The sequence below is a fragment of the Ammospiza caudacuta genome, chromosome 9 (genome assembly GCF_027887145.1).
Source record: "Ammospiza caudacuta isolate bAmmCau1 chromosome 9, bAmmCau1.pri, whole genome shotgun sequence".
NCBI classification, from domain to species: Eukaryota; Metazoa; Chordata; class Aves; order Passeriformes; family Passerellidae; genus Ammospiza; species Ammospiza caudacuta.
In genome coordinates this window covers 6,970,008-6,992,504 of record NC_080601.1, presented here as the reverse complement: position 1 = coordinate 6,992,504, position 22,497 = coordinate 6,970,008, and the positions used below count along the sequence as shown (strand labels likewise).

General features: G+C 48.2%; 1 protein-coding gene across 1 annotated transcript in view; it reads right to left on the bottom strand.

The window, feature by feature from the left end:
• Window positions 1-16,983: 16,983 nt before the first annotated feature.
• RNLS (renalase, FAD dependent amine oxidase) overlaps window positions 16,984-22,497 on the bottom strand; it is a 58,675-nt gene continuing 53,161 nt past the window's right edge. The window contains exons 6-7 of the mRNA XM_058810809.1: window positions 20,364-20,539; window positions 16,984-17,175 (exon numbers count right to left, since the gene is read on the bottom strand). Coding sequence (XP_058666792.1) covers window positions 16,984-17,175; window positions 20,364-20,539 — 368 coding nt within the window. The remainder of the gene's footprint in view (window positions 17,176-20,363; window positions 20,540-22,497) is intronic.

The window sequence follows — 22,497 nt, the reverse complement described above, 5'->3', positions numbered from 1 at the left end:
CCTTAGCTGATGGTGCCAGGCTGCAAAATGGTATCAGCTTCTGCAGGGGCAGAGGAACATCTGGGTGCAGATCTCCTCCAACCCCCCAGGCTCCTGGGCAAGCTGCTCCTGCCCTTGAGGGTGTGTTTCAATAACTGATACTGAAAACCCTCCATGACAAGGAGAAGCTGATGGGAAGCGTTTCTTCATTCTCACAAACCATCACCCCCCCCAAGATACATTTTATGAAGTGTGGGAACGCAAAAAGCTGAAGTTTAGTTTCCATTGCTCGTTGGTTGAGTTTTGCAGAGTCATTTTTCTCGCCTAAAAGTGGAGCAGTTCTCTGCTCAAAGCTGTGCTACAGACCTGATTCCTCTCTGTGGCCTGCTCACCTTGCAGGCAAGGGCAGAGCTTGCTGATCTAGCAAGCCCTGACTGCTGCCTTTCCCCACCCCATCACTTGAGAGGGTTTCTCAGACAAACCTGTGTCATGACCTTGATTTTATAATCATTCTCATGAGGGGGTTTTCACAGGGAGGAGGAGGAGGGGAGGTTCTGCTCCTCTCAGCCCCAACCACAGCCTGCAGAGCACCCAAGGCTGCTGAGGAACCCTCAGCTGGTGGAATGTCAGAATAATGGCACAATGGAAGTAAAATTACTGATTTCTGAGTGAGCCCTTTCCTTTGGAGTAACACTGCCCTGCCAGGGGAAACCTTGGGGTTAAAACAGGGGATGTTTCACAGGAGGGACCTGGAGCTGCTGCAGAGAGCCCAGGGCAGGCACCAGCATGGGCAGAGGGATGGAGCAGCTCTGCTGGGAGGAAAGGCTGGCACAGCTGGGGGTGCTCACCTGGACAGGAGAAGCTCTGGGGTGACCAAACTGTGGCCTGAAGGAGCTGCAAGAAGCATGGAGAGAGATCCTTTAGAAGTGATGGAGTGACAAGGGGGGATGGCTTCCCACTGCCAGAGGGCAGTTCTCTTCTGTTACCTGGGCAGTTTTCTTTATCTCTTCCACACCCAATCCCCTCCAGGAGATCTCTGCTGTTCATGGGCCATTAATTATTAGTTATCTTCTGTTCATAGGCCATTAATTATTAATTATCTCCTGTCCATGGCCAGTGAGTGTCCCTGCAGGGCTGATCCAATCCCACCATCCCATGGGGAGATGCTCCGCCCAGGGGAGGAGCCAAGCATTCCTACCTGGATCCAATCTGAGCTTTGGGACCCCACAGCAGCCTTTGCCCCCTGCATTCCCAGAGGAGCAGCTTTCTGCTGCCCTGCATGGCCAGAGGAGCCCAGGCCCATCTGCAGCAGCCCTGGAGCTGCAGAGGAAAACTCCCCCTTGTGCAGGATCCCTGCTGCAGCAGAGCCACAGCTGGCACTGCAGGAGGGCTGAGCCCCCATGGGATGGGGCTGGGACACCGCCCTGACACACAGGGGGCAGGGCATGCTCTGGCTCTGTTTATCTTTTTGTACTATTGCATCTGTATTTTAATTTTCCTAGTAAAGAACTGTTATTCCTATTTCCATATCTTGCATGGGAGCCCCTTAATTTCAAAATTATGATAATTGTGAGGGAGGGAGTTTACATTTTCCGTTTCAGGAGAGCCTCCTACCTTCCTTAGCAGACACCTGTCTTTCAAACCAAGACAGATGGTCTCTGGAAAGAACTAGTCCATTGCTCAGGACCATCCAAAAGAAGCCAAAATGCTGTGAGGAATCACCAGCAAAGGAAGGGAGAGCACCACGATGCTGCAGCACAAATCCACCACGCCCTGGGAGCAGTTTTAGTCTCCCCAGCTCAGAAGGGAGGAAACAGAGCTGGGAAAGCTTGGGGAAGGATGGAAGAACTGGAATGGCTTCTGTAGGAGGAGCTTTTTAAGCCAAGTTGCCTATGACTGTCCTGCTGTAAGAAATTGGAGTGTAGCAGGTGGCACCAACTTCAGCTGGAGACAGGCTCAGATTGGGCAGGAGAAGGGTGCTGCTCTCAGGACACACATTTCCCCGGCAGAGTCCCCTGGTTTTGGGGATGTGAGGAGTTTCTGTGAGTTTAAAAGGGTGATGAATGAGTTAATGAATGAGCAGAGTGCTGATGGCTTCCAAAATGACCCACTTCATAAAACCCCTGAGCAGCAAAAGAAGCCGCAAGAGTCTCCAGGTGAAATTTCCCTGTTTTCATGTTTCCCTTGTTCCTACACCTCTCCCCGGGTTTTTGGGCAGAGTTCAAGGCAGGGTATGGCCTCAGGGGATCTGCAACAATGCAGACATTGTCACGCTCTCCTGGCACAGGAAATCAAAGAGACCTTCCCTCTTGAGCACGGATGTGATGAGCAAGTGATTTCTGCTTTACATCCTCATTCAAGCTGAGCACCTGATGATGAAGCCCAGAGTTCAGAGACTGAGGGATGGAAAAACTCAACTCCCCCAAACCATTCTGTTTCAGGACACCTGTGCCACCAGGTTTCTGAGTAAAAGAACTACTCACAGGCTGCCTCAGGATCCAACCACGGAGCAATGTTGGCAGGATAAAAGCCAAGTAAACCAAAATGCTGAATAAGCAGAGAAACCTGTGCCACTTGCAACGTGTTCTCAGCTTCTTTTGCCAGCATAAGAGGGTCCTGGGCTTGTGGGTGATTCACTTTGTGTCACTTGGCTCCACCTCAGAGGTGAGGGTTTCAGAATTACTCACAGCCCCGTGCTAACGGAGCGGATCGGGTGATGCTGCTCAAGTTTTGCACCCTTTGAACCCAAAGAGGTTCTGAGCAGGTGACTTCAAAACGAGACCTCCACGTTCTTTTTTTTTTCCCCTCCCCCAGTTTGAGGCAGGTTTCATTCCAGTGAGTCCTTGTTTAGACTGGGTGGCTGGTATTGATTGAGCCTCAGCACAACAATCTCTGTTCTTCACTGGGAAGGGACAAGTGGGCTTCAATTATGGATGACAGAGCTCTTAACCATTACCCAGGCATCACAAATTCATTTCCAAAATCCTAGAGCCTGTCTTTTCTAATCCAACTCACACAAGGAAGGAAGGATTCTGCTTTGGTACAGACTGCTTGGAGGCCTGGGCATGATCTGGCAGAGATGGAACCAGCTGGAGTGCATCTAAAAAGTACAACCCTCTTTTGACTCCTGAGATTTTACCTCCCTTCCCTCAATTTCCTCCCCAAGGAAACTAGAATCTAACACACAGGAACAAAAGAGAAAAACCCCAAAGCCTTGCTTAAGCCATATATCCAAAACTCTTGTAAATGGAAAGTTTGGAAGCCAGAGAAAACCGTTTGTTGTGCCAGATAGGGCTATTTTCAAAGTCCCCAAGTGTATTCCTTTGCCCTTCTCTCATTAAAAAGCTACAATGGACCCTGCACAGATGTGTTTTTAAAGGTGTAAAGAGCTGCCCAAGTAGCTGGAGGGATCACAGATACTGTTGTGAGGACTGTGGTGCCTCAGCCTGGCTGGGATGCAGCTGTAGGGGAAAATACCCACCTTGATCAGAGTAGATGGACTTAGGAGGTGACTGCAATTGTGAATTCTCCCTCAGCTTGTGCTTTCTGCTGAGTGGAAGCTTGTTTTATTTTCCCCCACTTCTCAACTACATGGCCACCTTTGTTTCAGCCATGAAGCCTCCTTGGCCAAACAAATATTTTTATTAATACTCATCAGCAAAATTATAAACAGATACTGAGAACCACGGGCTCAGCTCTGATTGTTTGACCTTTAGTTTCTACTGACAACAGCAAAGTAAACAATTTCTGTGGGGACTCAATGCTGATTTCTGCCACAAATAAATTAGAAAATGAGATGAACATAGTGAACTTTAATTTATTAAACAGAGACATGAAGCCATTGAAACTGGGAGCTGTCCTGGAAGAATTGATACCTGTGGAGCAATGAGTGTCCCTGGCAAAATGCTGCTCTTTGCTCATCTGGCAGGTTGGATTAGGATGGATCTGCCCAGTGGTGTGGACTTGAGCTTAAGTGGACTTGAGAAGTGTCTGCCCTCCTGAGTAGTGCTCAGGGTGGGTTTTCAGAGCCAGCAGCTCCCTTGGGGAACGTGAATGGGCAGAGAAGTTCCTGCGCACAGTTCTGGTGTTCCAAGAAAAGGAGGATGTGAAACTGTGGGAGCAGGTCCAGAGAAGGCCATGGAGCTGCTGAGGGGGCTGGAGCACCTCCCCTGTGGAGCCAGGCTGGGAGAGCTGGGGCTGTGAGAAGGGTGTGTGGAGACCTCACAGCCCCTTCCAGGGCATGAAGGGACACAGGGAGGCTGGAGAAGGACTGGAGGGACAGGACACAGGGAATGGCTTCCCACCTCCAAAGGCAGGGTTAGATGGGATATTGGGAATTAGGAATTGTTCCCTAGCAGGGTGGGCAGACCCTGGCACAGGGTGCCCAGAGCAGCTGTGGCTGCCCCTGGATCCCTGGCAGTGCCCAAGGCCAGGCTGGATTTTGGGGCTTGGAGCAGCCTGGGACAGTGGAAGGTGTCCCTGACATGGCAGGGGGAGGAACTGGACGGTCTTTAAGTTCCCTTCCAACCTAAACCATTCTCTTCATCTGTACTTTTATGATCCAAGCAGAGCGTGGAAGTAAAACCCCAGATCCCACTGCTTTATCGCCAGATAGGAAAACGCTGAAACCTCAAACACAGACGAACCTGCAGAGAAAGTAAAAGGCAAAAAGCCCTGTTTTTAGCATAGCTCCTGCCCTCAGCAAAGAGCAGGAGGCAGGTGGAGTGCTGCTGAGGCTGTGTGGGGATGGCTGGCCCAGCAGGCAGCCCGGGCCTGCTGCAGTCACAGGGTTACAGCAGCCCCATGAGCCGTGCTGACCTTTTGGGAGCTCCCATCCCTCCCCCACAGCCTGGGACAGCTGTAAACATCCCCATCATAAAGACACAATTGTGAGATCCCATTTATTTGCCATTAGGAGCTGGCCTGGCACGGCCCTGGGTTGCCCGAGGGGCTGGGCAGGCCGGGCCTGTCCCTGCCCTCCTGCCATGGCCTGGGACCATGGCAGGCCACAAACGCCTCTGGGCTGTCCCTGAGCCCCTCCTGGCGCCAGCCTCGCTGGGACAGCTCCTGCCAGATGGAAACAACAGCCCAATTCCCTCCTGGCCTCTCACCAGCTCTTCCCATCCCTTCTGCTCCCCCGGGTGCAGGCGCTGAGGCTGGGGAGGAGGGCAGGAAGTTGCTGACGCGGGCAGTTGGATTTGGGTTTGAACACCATCCAGAAAGGAGCACCAAATATTAGTAAACAGATCAGGAAGCGTTTCCGTGTTGGGCAATAACTCTGCTTTTCCATGGCAGCCATCTTCTCCAGTGGTTTTTCCACCAGAGAAAAGGACCCCACTTGGTTGCTTTGCTCAAACATCAGCGGAGAGGATCGGGTGATGCTGCTCAAGTTTTGCACCCTTTGAGCCCAAAGAGGTTCTGAGCAGGTGACTTCAAAACAAGACCTCCACGCTCTTTTATTTTTTCCCCCCTCCCCCAGTTTGAGGCAGGTTTAATTCTAGTGAGTCCTTGTTTCAGACTGGGTGGCTGGGTTCACTGGGAAGGGACAAGTGGGCTTCAGTTATGGATGACATAGAACTCTTAACCATTACCCGGGCATCACAAATTCATTTCCAAAATTTCAGAGCCTGTTTTCTTTTCTCCTTGAGCCCCTTTAGGTCCTGCCCTTCAAAGCCAGGTCTCTGGGCAGGTGCTGCAGCAGAGGATTCTGATTTGGGCATGTGTTGTATTTGTGGAGTTCCCCACATGAGGAAGGAATGATGAATCTGACTCCATGTTCTCAGAAGGATAATTTATTATTTTATGATACTACATTATATTAAAGAAATCTATACTAAACGATACTAAAGAATACAGAAAGGATACTTACAGAAGGTTAAAAAGATAATAATGAAAACTTGTGACTCTTTCCAGAGTCTCAACAGTGCTTGGCCCCAACTGGCCAAAGAGTCAAAACAACTCGCACCAGAATCCAGTGACACAATCACCTGTGAGTAAACAATCTCCAAACACATTCCACATGTGAGCACAACATAGGAGAAGCAAATAAGATAAGAATTTGTTGTCCTTTTTCTCTGAGGCTTCTCAGCTTCCCAGGAGAAAAATCCTGGGCAAAAGTATTTTTCCAGAAAATGTGAATGCCACAGGCATGGGTCTGATTCTTGCAGAGCACAGGGTGCATGCTCCTGGACATCCCAGGGGATTACAGGATCCTGCAGCCATGTCCAGCATCTCCACTATGATCCAGGCTGAAAAGGAAAGGATCAGGATGCTTGGCCTATATTGCTTGGGAAAAGAAGATTATGAAGCAGTTTCCTGGCCGTGTGGTGAAGAGGGAATTACTGAGTTCCGTGGGCTCGTCGGGGCAGGGACAAAAGGCCTGTCAAGTCCTGCTGCTTCAAGCTGCAGTCAGTCCCATTAGGAAAAAGACACAGGAATGAATCAAGCACTGCATGAAATCCTGGTTTTACCCTTCCTCAGCATCCAGGGATGAACCCAAGCTGCTCCTCTTGGAACACGTGATGGAAATAAAACAGTCTCTGATTCAGGAGGACTGAACTGCCCCAAATCTGTGTTTCTGTGCTCTCCACCATGACCTCCACTCAACAAGTTCAAATTTAGGGGCTTGGATAAGAAACCTGTGGTCAAGGGCAGGTTTTGGAGAGAAGACCTCAATTTTGGGCACAGCACCTCCCACTGCTGGTGTAGAGGGATGCTGATGTGGGATGGAGGTGGCACCAGCATGAAGAAGAGGAGCTGAGAGGATAAGGGTAAAATCATTTCAAATGAGACAATCCTGACCCACAGCCATCAGCAACCCTAAAAGCTAAGGAGGAAGAAGCAACAGAATTTGTCTTTTTTCGTGTTGAACTCCATGAGATGGTGTGAGAAACCATCTGATCTAACACCTCGTGTGACCAAGGCACTGTGACTGCATGAATCATCCCACATAAACACCTGGTGATGCTAAAGGTGACACTGTGACACCCACAGCTTACCACTTGTTTTGCCACTGGTGGTTTTCACTGATACCATCAGTGCTGCCTGCAATAACTAACACATGGCATGTCCATTTGAGAACCAGGGTCTCCAGGGAGATGCCACCACATCCTTGTGCTCTCACCATTTCAGTCTCCTTCCTACACCTTTGTCCTGCTTTTTCTGGTTAACAAAGATAAGGGGCCTGTCTCACTCCAACCTCTGCCATGGACAGGGATACCTTCCACTATCCCAGGCTGCTCCAAGCCTTGGAAACTTCCAGAGATCCAGGGTGCCACAGCTTCTCTGGGCGCCCTGTGCCAGGGCCTGCCACCCTCACTGCCCATCCTGGGCATCCCTCAGCCCCAGCAGCAGGGAGAACAAAGGGAGCAGGAAAAGTGAGTCCTGCAGGACCAGCTTTGTTACAAAGTGAGGGAGCTGGCAAGGGGCTGAGCCTGGAGCAAAGGAGGCTCAGGGGGCCCTTGTGGCTCTGCACAACTCCCTGCCAGGAGGGGACAGCCAGGGGGGGTCGGGCTGTGCTGCCAGGGAACAGGGACAGGACAAGGGGAAAGGGCCTCAGGCTGGGCCAGGGGAGGCTCAGCTGGGACAGCAGCAGCAATTTCTGCATGCAAAAGGTGAATTAGTTCTTATCCATGTCACAGCCTCACAAACCCTGAGTTCTACAGCACTTCACTCTGACGAACTAAAAATGGAGCTCCATCTCTCTCTCCCCAAGCCCTTTTAAGGATAAACTTAGGAAATGACACCTGAATTATTTTTGCTTTTAACCCAATAACCAACCACCCATGGCCTGCAATGTGAACTTTTTTATCCAATTACACAAAACCACCCAAACCCATGGAGAAGAAGGTGAAAAAGAAGGCGAAGAAGAAGGCGAAGAAGAAGGATCAGCCTCTGCCCTGAAACCTCCATCTTGTTTATATATATTACTGTATTCTAAAACCTTAAACTCTAAGTTTCCCACCATGTGATATCACACACTTCTATTCAAACTCCACACCCACAATCCCAGTTCCATCATTCCATTTTGGAATTCAATTCCAGGCCTTGGCAGGGGCTGCCCAGGGAGCTTTGGAGTCCCCATCCCTGGAGGTGTCCAAGGAAGGGCTGGAGGTGTCCCAGGAAGAGCTGGAGGTGTCCAAGGAAGGGCTGGAGGTGGCTCTGGGCTGGAGATAAGGTGGGCATTGGGATTCCATGGGCAGTGAGGGCTTTTCCAAGCTCGGGGATTCTGGGGTTCTCTAAACACCACCCAAAAGCCCCTGGAGGGAATTGCTGGTTCAGCCTCCTTGCCCAGCTGGGAAGCTGATGCCAGGTTTAAGGAGTTTTTCTGGCTGTGGGCCGGAGCTCAGTCGTGTGCTCAGCTCCTGCAGGGCTCCTCTCCAGCTCTCCTCGCTCCGGGGAAAGCGCCGAACGTGCCGGGGCGTTCTAACGAGCTTTCCAAATGGTTCCTACCCCTCTGCTCCCAGGCCAGGCCTGCATGGAGCAAACAGAGCTGTGCCGAGGCGTGGATGGAGCTGGAATCCTTCCCCAGCCGTGGCCAAGTGGGAATAAGAGTTACTTCTTTATAGCAGATGTGTAGCTCAAAGTTCACCATAAGGGCACTCACATCGAGAGCACAGCGTGTATTGTTCTGCAAGAAGGCTCAGCTCAGCCCTTCAAAAGGCTCTGGAACAACTAATTTCATTATTCAAAGAATAAAGTGAGGCAGAGGGAGCCAAAATTAACCCTCTGGAAGCAGGAATTTCTTTAGCACCCTGTGCTTACAGATGCAGGCAGAAAATCTGCCTTACAGTGTCCCAGCTCTGTTTTTCTCACTAGTTTAGGAGTTGGATGTCTTATTCCTCTCAAAATGACTCCCTGGACCCAGGCCAGGCTGAGCACCCCCACATTAAGCCCTCTGTGTGTACACTGCAGCAGCAAATATGGTTCAGGATTTTCATCTCCATTTATGACCTCCAGGGAAAATCAGAAGCACATTTATTTTTTTTAAATTATCCATACAAAAATGGTCATTCTTTTACTGACCAAATTAAAAAATAATACTTGCAGACAAGAAGGAGAGAAGAAGACAAGTTCCACAAAAGGAAAATTCACCTATTTTTAGGCAGATTTGAGCAAAGAAAAATAGACTCCTTTAAATTATGTCTCCTCCTTGGCCAAGGATCGCTTGACCATGTGGCTGGGGCATGAACCGTTCCTGAAATTCTCCCTGCCTGACCAAATTCCTCTCTCTGGAGCTGAGCTGCTCGCTCAGCATCAATCCTACCTGTGAGTTAAGTTCTGAGGGAAAAGCCCAGGACACCTAAAGGAAATCCCCCCATAGCATGGGTGGATAAAGGCTCAGTCAAGGACCATGTGCAGATGGGTCCCTTTCATTTACTGCTCCACTTCCAGCACACGGAGCAGGGGTGGAATTGAGATGGGGCAGAAACCCCGGGCTTCTCCCCAACCCAGAGCTGCTCAAAAATCCTTTGGTGAGTCCCTTGGCAATGGCCAGGGACCGCCTGGGGCTGTGATGTGTAACAGGGATTATTTACACTTGCTCCCATCCTGCTGTGCCTGCAGCTTGCATTCCCAAGCTGGCCCCCAGGACTGCCTTTAAATCAAAGGAAAGTGGGATTTGCACTACCCAGGTGCGCTGAGGGAGGCAGCAAACCCCAAATGACCGGGATGAGGGGTGCTGATGATCTGATTTGGACCAGACTCGCTCCAGCTCTCCCTGGACAGAGCAACACCCGCGCACAGCCCGTGGCTATTGCAGCATCACATCTGGGAGCAGCTCGAGAACAAAAATCCCTTTGTCCCGGCGTGTTCCCGAGGCTCCATCCCTCCCATGCCGGGGAATGTGTGAATGCTTTGCTGCAAAAGGGAACTGGCTAAATTCGAGGTGCTGAGCCGGGATTTTCTGCTATGGAAAAGGTGGAGAAGTGTGGGGAATGGATTTATAGAAAATTTAAAAAACTTAACAGAAGGCTCATATGTCAACTTTGAGATAAGAAATGCTGGCTTAGAAATGTCATGGAATAGGATAGGTATTGTTAAGAGAGGAATAGTGCTAGAAATCCAGTTTTAAAAGGTAGTTTTCTAAATAAGACTAGATACTTTAGAGAAATAAAATTATGAAACATATTTTGTAAACTATTTACGAGGGGTAATTTTAGATTATTAGTTTTAAGGTATTTACAGCATAGTGCAGCTAAAGCTGATCGAGAGATAAGAAACACTTATAGTGTATTGTAAAAGATACAGAAACAGTTTCTGATTGTGATGGTGTGAACGATAACATCTGTATCATCTCACTCTTCTCATAGGACTAAAAATAGAATGAAAAGTTTAATAGAATAATAGAATAAATAATAAAAGAATAAGCTGCCCCATCTCTGGGTCAGAAAAGCACATAATCCGACAGCACAGGAGAGTGGCCCATCCCCTCCTCTCCCTCCAGCTCATCCCCTTTCCCTGCTCTCTGGCTCGGGAGCCAGCTGCCAGGACAGAGACTGACCTATATCCAGCTCTGACTGCCCACCACGTTTTATTTATTTATTTTTTTTTAAACCCATTTTCCCCCAGATCTGTTCTGAAAAAGCACGGTCAAACCCCTGCCCGTGGCGCTCGCATCCCCGCAGGGAGCCCTCGGCGCGCAGCCCGCGGCACGGGGGAGATGCGAGCGGCTGATAGCGCTGAGAAAGGAAGGATGTCGGGCCCGGCACAGGTGAGGGAGGAGGTGCCGCGGGGCTGGGCTGCAGCCCTGAGCACGGCAGATAATGTCACGCTGAGCTGCGGTTCACCGCAGCGGCCCCGTGACCGGCCCGGCGGTCGGGCGGCGGGGGAACAGCGGAACGGGCTCGTTTTCCCACAGCGCGGCTCGCACGGGGCTGGCTGAGAGCCCTCGGCACTGAAAACCCTTCCCCAGAGCTTCGGGGATGAGGGACAGACACACACACCCAGCTGGGTTTTTCCGTGGGATGAAAATTGGGAAAGGACAAGAAGCCTTTCCAAGCATCACCACAGCCTCCAAGATGACAGCAACCTGTCCTGCACCCCTTTACACGAAATTTCTCTACTGGGTTAAACACTGTCTCAACCATGCAAGTCCTCGGCACTGAAAACCCTACCCCAGGTGTTTGGGGATGAGGGACAGACACCCATCCATGGGGTGAAAACTGGGAAAGGATGAGAAGCCTTTCCAGGGGTCTCCAGGGGTTTTATCACCACAGCCTCCAAAATGACAGCAACCTGTCTTGCACATGAAATTTCTCCACTGGGGTTGAGCCAGTGCTCAACCCATGCAAGCCCTCAGCACTAAAAACCCTTCCCTAGATGTTCAGGGATGAGAGACAGCCACACACACCTGGTTGGGATGAAAATTGGGAATGGACAAGAAGCACGAGGTTTTCCAAGGGTCTCCAGGGGTTTCATCACCACAACCTCCAAGATGACAGCAACTTGCCCTGCACATGAAATTTCTTCACTGGGGTTGAGCCCTCATCATTAAAAACCTTTCCCCAAATGTTCAGGGATGAGGGACAGCCACAAACACCCAGGTGGGATGAAAATTGGTAAAGGACAAGAAGCACAAGGCTTTCCAAGGGTCTCCAGGGGTTTCATCACCACAACCCCCAAGAAGACAGCATCCTGTCCTGCACCCCGTTTACCCAACACAAAATTTCTCCTGAACACTGGTTCAACCCATGTGAGCCCCTGGCACTAAAAACCCTTCCCCAGATGTTCGGGGATGAGGGACAGCCACACACACCTGGCTGGGATGAAAATTGGGATGAAAACTGGGAAAGGACCAGAAGCCTTTCCAAGGGTCTCCAGGGGGTTCATCACCACAGCCTCCAAGATGACAGCATCCTGTCCTGCACCCCTTTACCCAACACAAAATTTCTCCACTGGGGTTGAGCCAGTGCTCAACCCATGCGAGCCCTCAGCACTAAAAACCCTTCCCCAGATGTTCAGGGGTGAGGGTGTGCCCTGGTTCAGGGAAAATGTTGGAGAGCATAAACAGAAGAAGACGATTGGAAATCAAAGCATCATATAGTCAACCTGAGACATTGTGACAGCTACACACACCCAGCTGGGTTTTTCCATGGGATGAAAACTGGGAAAGGACTAGGAGCCTTTCCAAGGGTCTCCAGGGGTTTCATCACCACAGCCTCCAAGATGACAGCAATTGTCCTGCATCCCTTTACCCAAAATGAAACTTCTCCACTGGGGTTGAGCCCTCAGCACTGAAAACCCTTCCCCAGATGTTCAAGGATGAGGGACAGCCATACTCACCTGGCTGGGTTTTTCTGTGGGATGAAAATTGGGAAAGGACAAGCTTTTCCAAGCATCACCACAGCCTCCAAGAAGACAGCAACCTGCCCTGCACCCCCTTTACCCAACATGAAATTTCTCCACCGGGGTTGAGACATTATGGGGATTTTTGAATGAGTTAGAGATGGGGCTTCTGAATTGGTTTTGATGATGTGGTTTACTTCTGTTACATAAATAGGAAGGGTGAGTTTGGCTCACATATTTATTGTATGGTTTAGAAGGTCATAAGACCCCTAGTTATAAGACTTCTTAAGGATTTATTGACTAATAAAACAAGGATATTTACATTTTTTACTTAATCTTTAAATATTTTGTCTTATGGACTCATGTTACAGTGTAAGCTTTCTTAGCCAATCATGTTAAGACACACAAACCTACAGTACTGCGTTCTAAACTTCTTGTTTACCTTTGTAACTACTTCTATTTTTATATCTTTAAGACTCTAAACTTTCTTCTTTTTAGTTAATGTGTCTCTGCTTTAAACTACAAATCCAAATTCTCCCTTCTAGCACCTAAGTTTGGAAGCCTTTTCTAAGGTCTCAGATAAAATCCTGTGTTTAATTCCAAGCTTGGCCTTACAAATTTCTGAGAGCTCCTTGCATTTTGGATTCCACAAGCCATAACTCTCCCCCTGTTTCAATTTATTTACCTCCAGGGGAGAAATTTTACTTGGAGCTTCTTGAAGATGAAGCCAGTCACTCTCCCTCCTCATCCTCCTCAGCAAAGGGGCTGCTCTGTGCCCATGGGGCTGATCCTGGAGGTGCCACCTGAGAGTGGGAATGAAGCACAAATCCCAAGGAGGATGATGCCAGGGAGGAGCTGCAGTGATCAGGGCACAGCAGCAGCAGAAGGCTCTGGGATTTCAGCTCTGCCTCACAAAGCGGCTTAGGGACAGCACAGCGGAGCCAGGGGATGGATTAGAGGCAAAACCGGCTCTGGCTCCGGGGAAATCTCTGCACGGGGGCTCAAGGTGCTCACAGAGTGCCATGGTCCTCCCCTGGGAGCAGCTGGGTCTGTCACAGCCTCCCTGTGCCCTGTCCCCATCCCTTGGAGCTGGTCACTCTGGCATTTGCAGCCCAGCACACGCTGCCCTGGCCCAGGCAGCCCCAGAGCCCTCAGTGCCACCTGGGGATGGTGACCCAGACACAGCCAGGGTGGCACACGGCCAGGTTCCTCTTCCTTGCACTGACCCAAGGAGGAAACTCCTCTGGCAGTGTCACACCCCACGCTGGTGGCACTGCAGCAGCAAACTCTGCTTTGAGTCTGGGGCTGCACCAGCACAAGGCTGCCCCTCCACCCAGAGGAAATGTGGTCACAGGGATGCTTTCAGCTGGGCAGCACCTCCCACCTGCAGCTGACTTTTAAAAATAATAAAAAAAAACAAACTCAACACAAAAACCCCCAAGTCTCCAAAACTAAATTAATCTCTTAAATTATTTTCATATGCTTGCACAAAACCACAGCCTGAGTCTCTGGAGACAGAAGAGACTTGTCTGGTTGATTTCCTGGGATTTTCCCTGCATGGATGTGAGTTTTGATGGCAGATCCATACATTGCAGCCCTGTTCCCATATTCCCTGATCCCAGAGTAAGAGCAGTGGCTGCACAGGGTGCCACAGGCCAGCCCTGCCATGGGATGTTCCCTGGTGGAAATTACCAGAGCTGGGAGCTGGAGGGCTTTGGGAACCCATGGCCCTGCCTTTCCTTGTGATGAGGAACACAAGAACATCGTGGTCTGGGAGCTGGGAGGCTCCAGCCCCACTTCAGGCAGTGCTCATGGCACAGATGAGAGCAGACACAGCCAAGCCCCTTGTCTGGGAACAAGCAGAGAGAGGCTGGAATGGATGGATCTGCCACTTTATCAAAAATCAGGAGAAATCCCAGGAAATCAACCAGACAAGTCTCTTCTGTTGCCACCCTTCTGGATACAGAGGGCTCTTTGAAACATCACCCTGTATGGGAATTCCACATCTCCCTGCTCCCAGCATTCACAGAATCACAGAATCACAGAATTTTCAAGACTGGAAGAGACCTATAAGATCATCTAGTCCAGCCAATGTTCTAACTGTTCAACTAGATCATGGCAGCAAGTGCCACATCCAGTCTTTTTTTAAATTCTTCAAGGGATGATGCCTCTACCACCTCACTGGGTAAATGATTCCAGTTTCTGACCACTCTTTCTGTGAAGTATTTTCTTCTTACTTCTAACTTACACCTAGCTTGACGCAACTTGAGACTGTGTCCTCTTGTTCTATCCGTTGTCGCCCGGAGAAAGAGGCCGACCCCCAGCTCACCACAGCCACCCTTCAGGAAGTTGTAGAGAGTGATGAGGTCACCCCTTAGTCTCCTTTTCTCCAGGCTGAACAACCCCAGCTCCCTCAGTTGCTCTTCATATGGCTTGTATTCCAAGCCCCTTATTAGTTTCGTTGCTCTCCTCTGGACACGCTCAAGTAACTCAACGTCCCTCCTAAAGTGAGGGGCCCAGAACTGGACGCAACACTCCAAGTGAGGCCTCACCAGTGCCGAGTACAGGGGGAGAATGACCTCTCTGTTCCTGCTGGCCATACCATTTCTGATACTGGCCAGGATGGCATTGGCCCTCCTGGCTACCTGGGCACACTGCTGGCTCATATTCAATCGACTGTCAACCAGCACCCCCAGGTCCCTTTCCACCTGGGCACTATCCAGCCACTCCATCCCCAGCTTGTATCGGTACAGGGGATTATTATGGCCGAAGTGCAATACTCGGCACTTGGACTTATTGAAGTTCATCCCGTTTGATTCTGTCCATATGTCCAGCCGTTCCAAGTCTCTCTGCAGAGCCCTACACCCCTCTAGTTGATCTACACTCATACCCAATTTGGTATCATCAGCGAAACTACTAATAAAAGACTCTAATCCCTCATCCATATCATCAATAAAAATATTGAACAAAACTGGTCCCAACACAGACCCCTGAGGGACACCACTGGTGACTGGTCGCCAGCTAGATGTGACACCATTCACCAGCACTCTTTGGGCCCGGCCATCCAGCCAGTTTTGAACCCAGCAAAGGGTATTCCTATCCAGACCACGGCCAGCTAGCTTGTGTAGGAGTATGCTATGGGAAACAGTGTCGAAGGCCTTTCTGAAATCCAGAAAAACAACATCTACAGCCTTCCCTGCATCCACTAGCCGGGTTACCTGATCATAAAAAGTGATCAGGTTAGTTAGACATGATCTACCCCTCCTATTCCTGCTGCCCAGAGGAACACATCCAACAACTCTTCCTCTCCACCTTAAAAAAAAAACAAACAAACAGGTAAAACCAAGCAGGTTTTACCTAAATCATCTTAACTGGAGGGATGCTGCAGAATTGGTAGCCTGGCATGATATTGTCAGGAAAATTTCTGCATGCAAAGGGTGCTCAGGCCTTGGCAGGGGCTGCCCAGGGAGCTTTGCAGTGCCCAGCCCTGCAGGTGTCCCAGGCAGGGCTGGAGGTGGCACTCAGTGCTCTGGGCTGGGCACAAGGTGGGCATCATGGGCTGGCAGGGATTTTTCCACCCCATTGATTCTGAGATATGAGGAAGGAGCAATTTGAGACTCACCAGGACTTGAAAAAGCTCCAAATTGAAAATCTCATGACTCAAAAACCATCTCTGAATCTGTGATTTGGGTACTTTGAGGCATCAGGGTGACCAAAGCTGAGAGACTGGTGAAAGGAAAAGTCAGAGACATCTGCACTGGTCTGTCACTGCTGCTGCTGATACAAAGCCCCTGAAAGAGCATCACAGCCCTTCAGAGAGCAACCATTGAGCCAAGCACGCCTCACATCCAGTTTTCTGCCTACTTTTAAAATTAACAAGTCTTAAATTCTTAGAGTCACTTAAAATACTCCACAAGAAATGGCCAAAGGCAGCAGTAAATCACAGTGGTCAGCTGGTGTGACACAGAACGTCAGATTTGGGTGAAATGAAGAGATAAAATAAGAAAAACAGAGGCTGAATTGTACTCCCCTAATGGTTTAAATCCTGTCTGCTGTATTTTGTTATTTTCAGTGCTGTGGTAGAGAGGTACTGGATTTGTGACATGTGACTGAAGAGGAAGAGCAAGTTAAAATGCAATTTAGAATAAATAAATTTTTTCTTGGTTAACTTCTGAGTAATTTCTGAGCCCATCCAGTGCCACCCCTGCCATGAGCAGGGACACCTTCCACTGTCCCAGGCTGCTCCAAGCCCCAGATTCCAGCCTGGCCTTGGACACTTCCAGGGATCCAGGGCCTGCCCACCCTGACCACCCTAATTCCCAATATCCCATTCAGCCCTGCCCTCTGAAGTAAGAAGGCATTCTCCTTGTCCTGTCACTAGAACAAGGAGAAAATAAGGAGTTTCCAGTGAATAAACTCTGCAGCTTCATGGATTTTTGTGCTGCTTCAAGTCAGGCTCCTCTCCTTGACATAATTTTCATGGGCTGTAAAAGTATCAGGAGACCTGGCAAGAGTGCTGGAGCTCTGTGCCTCTGCCTACAGCCAGGGAAAGTCTTATTTTAATCAAAGCAACCACTCTGAGCACAGATCCTGGAAAATTCAATTTAATTCCATCCCAATAATTATTCCAGGGCGCCGATACATTTTCCTTTATTTGTTTCTTGCAAGATGATGTTGATGTTAAACTCAAATTCAATCCATCACGGCAAAAATTCATAATTAATCTAGAGGAATTTTAGCAGCCTGAGTTTGAAATTGCTGTAAATAAGGCTTCACAGCCTCTGCAAGGCTCATGGCAGACTCTATGCAGCCATCAAAGTTGGAACGAGTGAATCCATCACCCCCACAGATCAGGAGAGGCTGAGTGTGAAGAATCATCTGTCCTGGACAATTGGGCACAGCTCTGGTGACCTGAGAATGACAAACATAAAGGGAGTGGGGAGAGAAGTGTTTCATTTACCTGAATTTCACACACACAGAAAGATCTGAGTTCCTGAGAAGCACATCACAGAACCACAGGATGGTTTGGGTTGGAAGGGACCTTAAAAATCATCTCTGCCATGGGCAGGGACCTTCCACTATCCCAGGGAGCTCCAAGCGCTGTCCAGCCTGGCCTCCCACTCCAAAAGATCCAAACATTAACCATCAAAGCACCACAGTAAAATATTTACTTCTGGGAGATGAATAATTAGAGTAAAACTTGATTGTGTGTGGAAATTTAGAAACTGTACAGTTTGTTGTGTTTTATTCTCAGTAGACATGACTTGTCTGAGATCTGAAAAGTTATGAGGGTGATCTCACATCAGCAAAGTGGGGCTTGCAAAATCCCAGACAGGTTCAACCTCCTGTCTCAGGATCACAGAACCCCAGGATCCCTGAGGCTGGAGAATCCTTGCCAGCCCCTGGAGTCCCAGCGGTGCCCAGTGCCCACCTTGTGCCCAGCCCAGAGCACTGAGTGCCACCTCCAGCCCTGCCTGGGACACCTGCAGGGCTGGGCACTGCAAAGCTCCCTGGGCAGCCCCTGCCAAGGCCTGAGCACCCTTTGCATGCAGAAATTCCTCCTGCTGTCCAACCTACTAAAAAGCATGATACTCTTACAAATTTCTTTTGATCATTCCATGGATTTCCACCCAGTAAGCCATTGCTGTGTCTCCTCATGGGACTGTCAGCTTCCAAGGAATTGTAACCCCTCACCCTTTATTCAGCTGAACAGAGGACTCTATCCAGGTATGGCAAATCCAGAGCTTCTCCCTCAGACCAGTTTTAAATCAGTACTTAATTTATTCCTGAATTTTTCTCACTGATCGAGCTGAGTACAGACAATGCAGAAAGACATGGCAGAAAAAGTCTTTTTTGAGTGTCCCCTCTCTCTTTGGCTAGCCAGTGTTTATTTGGTGCTGGCTGTGCCAAACAACTCCTACCCCTCCTGGTATTTGGTCAAAGATCTCGGAGGTGTTTTCCAGCCTCAGCAATTCCATATAAAGTGACTGTGCCAAAGGCACACGGTGGGTTGGGAAGCTGCTGGCTCTGAATGCTAATGGTGCCTTCCCCATAATTAGAGCAAAGGGGATCCAGAGCTGCAGCTGTGCTGCTAAGTAGTGTCAGTAGAATTTTGGAAGTCCTAATCCCTCATCTGCCATGGATAATTGTAATGTCTGCATTTTAATCCCAGGATTGTGTTTGGCCATGTGAAGGATGTTACAGCCGGATTTAATTAACGAGTAGGATAAATCCCACTAAAAGAGTCAGGGGAAACAGGCACCCATCTTATCAGTTCCCTTGGCCTCTGTGGCAACAGCTTATTATAATTGAAAGTAAAGAGAGCTTTAGGAGAAAGAGGGAGCTCTGCCCCAGATATTTCATTTAGGCAGTGATTATTTTATAGGGTGGCTTTAGAGATCTCTTTATCGAGATAACGGGTCTGACCTACACGGACTTATCTGCAACCTAAGACATATTGACATTCATCCACCAAATTACAGGCTGCTGATAATTCCTCTTGTGGCACCAGCAGCTGCTGGACTCAGAGCCCTGGCTGGCAGCAGGAATTGGATGGGGTTTGGGAGCCCTTTCCAGAGCTGGATATATTGTATTTGCAGGGACTACCCTGACAAAGGCAGGAATGATGCATTTGATTTTAGGGTTTTTAGAAGGTTAATTTATTACTTTATTATATTAAAGAATATTATATTAAAGATCATAAAATATATAAAAACTATATTATATTAAAGAATATGTAATTATATATATATTTACATATATATAATTTTATATTATATAATTATATATATTATATGTAAATATATTATATTAAAGAATATTATATAAACAATTATATATATTATAATTTCATAAATATAATTACATTGATATGATATGATATGATATGATATGATATTATATTATATTATATTATACGATCCTAAAGAATACAGAAAAAGGTATTTACTGAATGTTAAAAAGATAATAATGAAAACTTGGGACTCTTTTTAGAGTCCTGACACAGCTTGGCTGTAATTGGCTAATGAGTTAAAACAACTCACACCAGAATTTAATTAGGTAATTACTTTAGGGTAAACAATTTTTAAATACATTCTACACGAGCAAAGCACAGGAGAAGCAAATGAGATAAGAATTGTTTTCCTTTTCTTTGAGGCTTCTCAGCTTCCCAGGAGAAAAATCCTGGGCAAAGGAATTTTTTCAGAGAATGTGAGTGCCACATGGATCCAACTCTCCCCTGAACTGATAAAGAGGAACTTAGAGAACACACCACAACTTTTGTAGGTTTTATATAAGTATTAATACCAGTGCTGAGGTTGCTTTTGCAATCCACCAGTACTTTACTTGCAGAAAAATAAACTTTGTGCTAACCAGACCAGGTTCCCAAATTGGATGCAGATCAAGGGGTATGAGCAGACTCCACAACAGCCATCCACAGCAACTTCAAAAAAGGAAAAAAATTTAGGGGACTGCTTTAAAAGTAAATATTTTGCATCCACCTCCACGTTGAAATTCACCAATGTAAATTAACTTGAGAGGCTTTGGGTAAACATGGAGATACACTCCAGTACTTTAGGAAATCACCAACAATTTCCTTGGATTTTTAAAAGAAGACTGCAAAATATGCACATTTTGCTATTATTACCCTTAGGTAGGTTACTTTTAAATACATTTTGCAAAACATTCTGTTAAACTGAGCTGGGCCAAATCAAATAACAACAATTAGTTCGTCTGTACTTCTGCTTTTCTGTGGCAGGGTGGGAATTTTGCTAATAATACCACGTACTTTTGGATGCACAGAGATGTATTGAGTCATGATTTTTAAATACCAGCGAAAATCCCACCGAATTACGTGGGATTTACTTCCTTCCTGTACACTGCTCCTACCCCTGCTTACCAGGAGAGCTGCACAACTCACTGCTGAGCCAGGCCAAAGATGTTAAAAAATGGCTAAAAGTGACCTGGCTGTGCTGGCCAGCCCTGGACGCTGCTCATGGCTGCCTGGAGGAATTTGTTATGGATGCTGAGCAACCATCCCCTCTCCTCTTGCTCCCTGAGGATGGAAAACGCGGCCCCAGCAGGTCCTCCCAGCTGAGTACCTGGGAGTATCTCCATCTGTGGCACTTGATGCTGCTGGGTTTAGGCAGGGAGGGCACAACCCTCTGCAGGTGGCTGAGGATGATCTGCTGCACCTCGGCGGGGTCTGAGTCCAGGTGCTCGCTGCCAAAGGACACAGTGGTGTGCACCACCACCGAGGGCCCAATTTCAGCAGAGTCTGCAAGAAAGAAAGGAAGAGGAGAGGTGCTTTTGAAGCATTGATCTTTCACATCTGCCTTCCACACGTGCTGACAATTGTGCCTCTGGCCTGGGAGTCAGTAAGAGCAAAAATATCTGTGGTACCACTCTTTTCTTCCAGATGGGGAAAAAGCACATGGAATGAGAACACAAGTCAGGGAGGAGAATCTCTGCAACAGCCTGGCCTTGGATACTTCCAGGGATCCTGGGGCAGCCACAGCTTCTCTGGGCAATCTGTGCCAGGGCCTAACTGTAAAAAAATTGGCGGTTTTATCTCATCTAAATTGACCCTCCCTCAGTTTAAAACCATCAGCCTTTGTCCTATCAGAAAAATTTGTTCTCATCTATGAAATCATAGCTCAAGTGCTGACATTGATCCCAGCAGACTTGGAAAGGGCCAGGCTTTGTTCTCTGCAGCAGATGATTCCTGTCCCCTTGGCATGTTGGCTTGTCACCTTACAGACAGCCTAACAACCAGCAGCCAGAGAATTTGCCTAATTAGGGGATTTTTGGGTGCCCCAATGAGGAGGATGGAGCAGGACACGATGTGGGTTATGCTGCATTTCAGCTGAGCTGGTTGTTCAATCAAGTGATTCCCTCAAATCCCTCCTTGGGAAGCCTCTCCTGGTTAGACCTTTGTTTGGACTAGCACATTCTCAGAAGAAGATTTTATTTTCAGCAAACCAGTGTTTTCTGACCCAGGAATCCACAAAGAAAGAGGTGCTTGAACACTTGCTGATCATTCTGGCTGTTAGGCACCAAGCTTGATGAACTCCTTATCTCTGCCACTGAAGAAACCAGATCCTCAAGATCCCCTCTGAGAAGGTGACACATTCCAGCTTTCCAAAACGATTTGTTGGAGTGCCCAGGGTCATCCAAGGGTCACAACCTGGTCTCCAGCAGAAAACTGTCCATGGATGTGACAGGCACACATCTCCCACAGGAGTGTTCTCCTCATTTTAGGGGAACAGCATTGAGTATTTTTCTCACGTTCCCGCCCAAAACCTGGAGCCGTAACGGATCCCGATAAAAACCGCAGTGCTTTTGTTTCCTGACCCTCAGGGATTTCTAAGCTTCCTGGGGAGATGTGTTTTGCCATCTGAACCCCATTCTAGTCCAGGGTAGCAGGAGGGGAAGGGTTTTTCCACATCAAACAAACTCTGGAAGAAGGGAATGCTGCTGGGGCAGCATGGAGAGCGGCAGAGATGGACACCTCCAGACAGGCTGGAACTGCATCCCTGCTCCCTGGGAGGCTTTACACAGTGCCAAAAGAGAAGTCAATGTGCAGGCCTCATAAACCCTACCTAAAAGTTAAAAATGAGCAGTGATTAACTTTACTAACCTAGAAAGCAAGAGAGGGGGAGGGTCACTTTCACAATGCCACGCTGCTGTTTGGGAAGAGGGCCAGCAAGCTTCCCCATTATCCTCAGAAATTCCTGTGGTTCCTAAGGTCCTGTATTCTCCCTGGAATAAAATCTACTCCGTGAGAAGGCACATTTGGGAGGAGTCATGGAAAGAATGGCACTAACTTTTTCATATTCAGAAACTCAGCATTTCATTAGCCTTACCAACAGTTTCTGATTATTTTTCTAAAAGGCAGGCAGGGCTGGCAGAGGATTACAACACAACCGGCTGCATAACAAGGCAAGAACTTAAATAGTTCTTTAACTCCTTCATCTTCCTAAAAAATCTTATTTCAGGAAGGAAAGGAATCTCTATTTCAAAATTGAAGAGGATAGTCAGGAATTATACAATGCCAAAAAACCTGCAAGGCAGATCTTCCCTTTAAATTACATAACCCCACAATCCTGGAGCAAAAGAAAGGAACCACTTCCCCTTTGATGTGTCATCTATCTTTAGTCCTCCTGGAATGCAGAGAGATGCAAAGACTGCAGTATTCCAGAAATAATTGATGCTGGAGAATTCCCACTGTCCCCC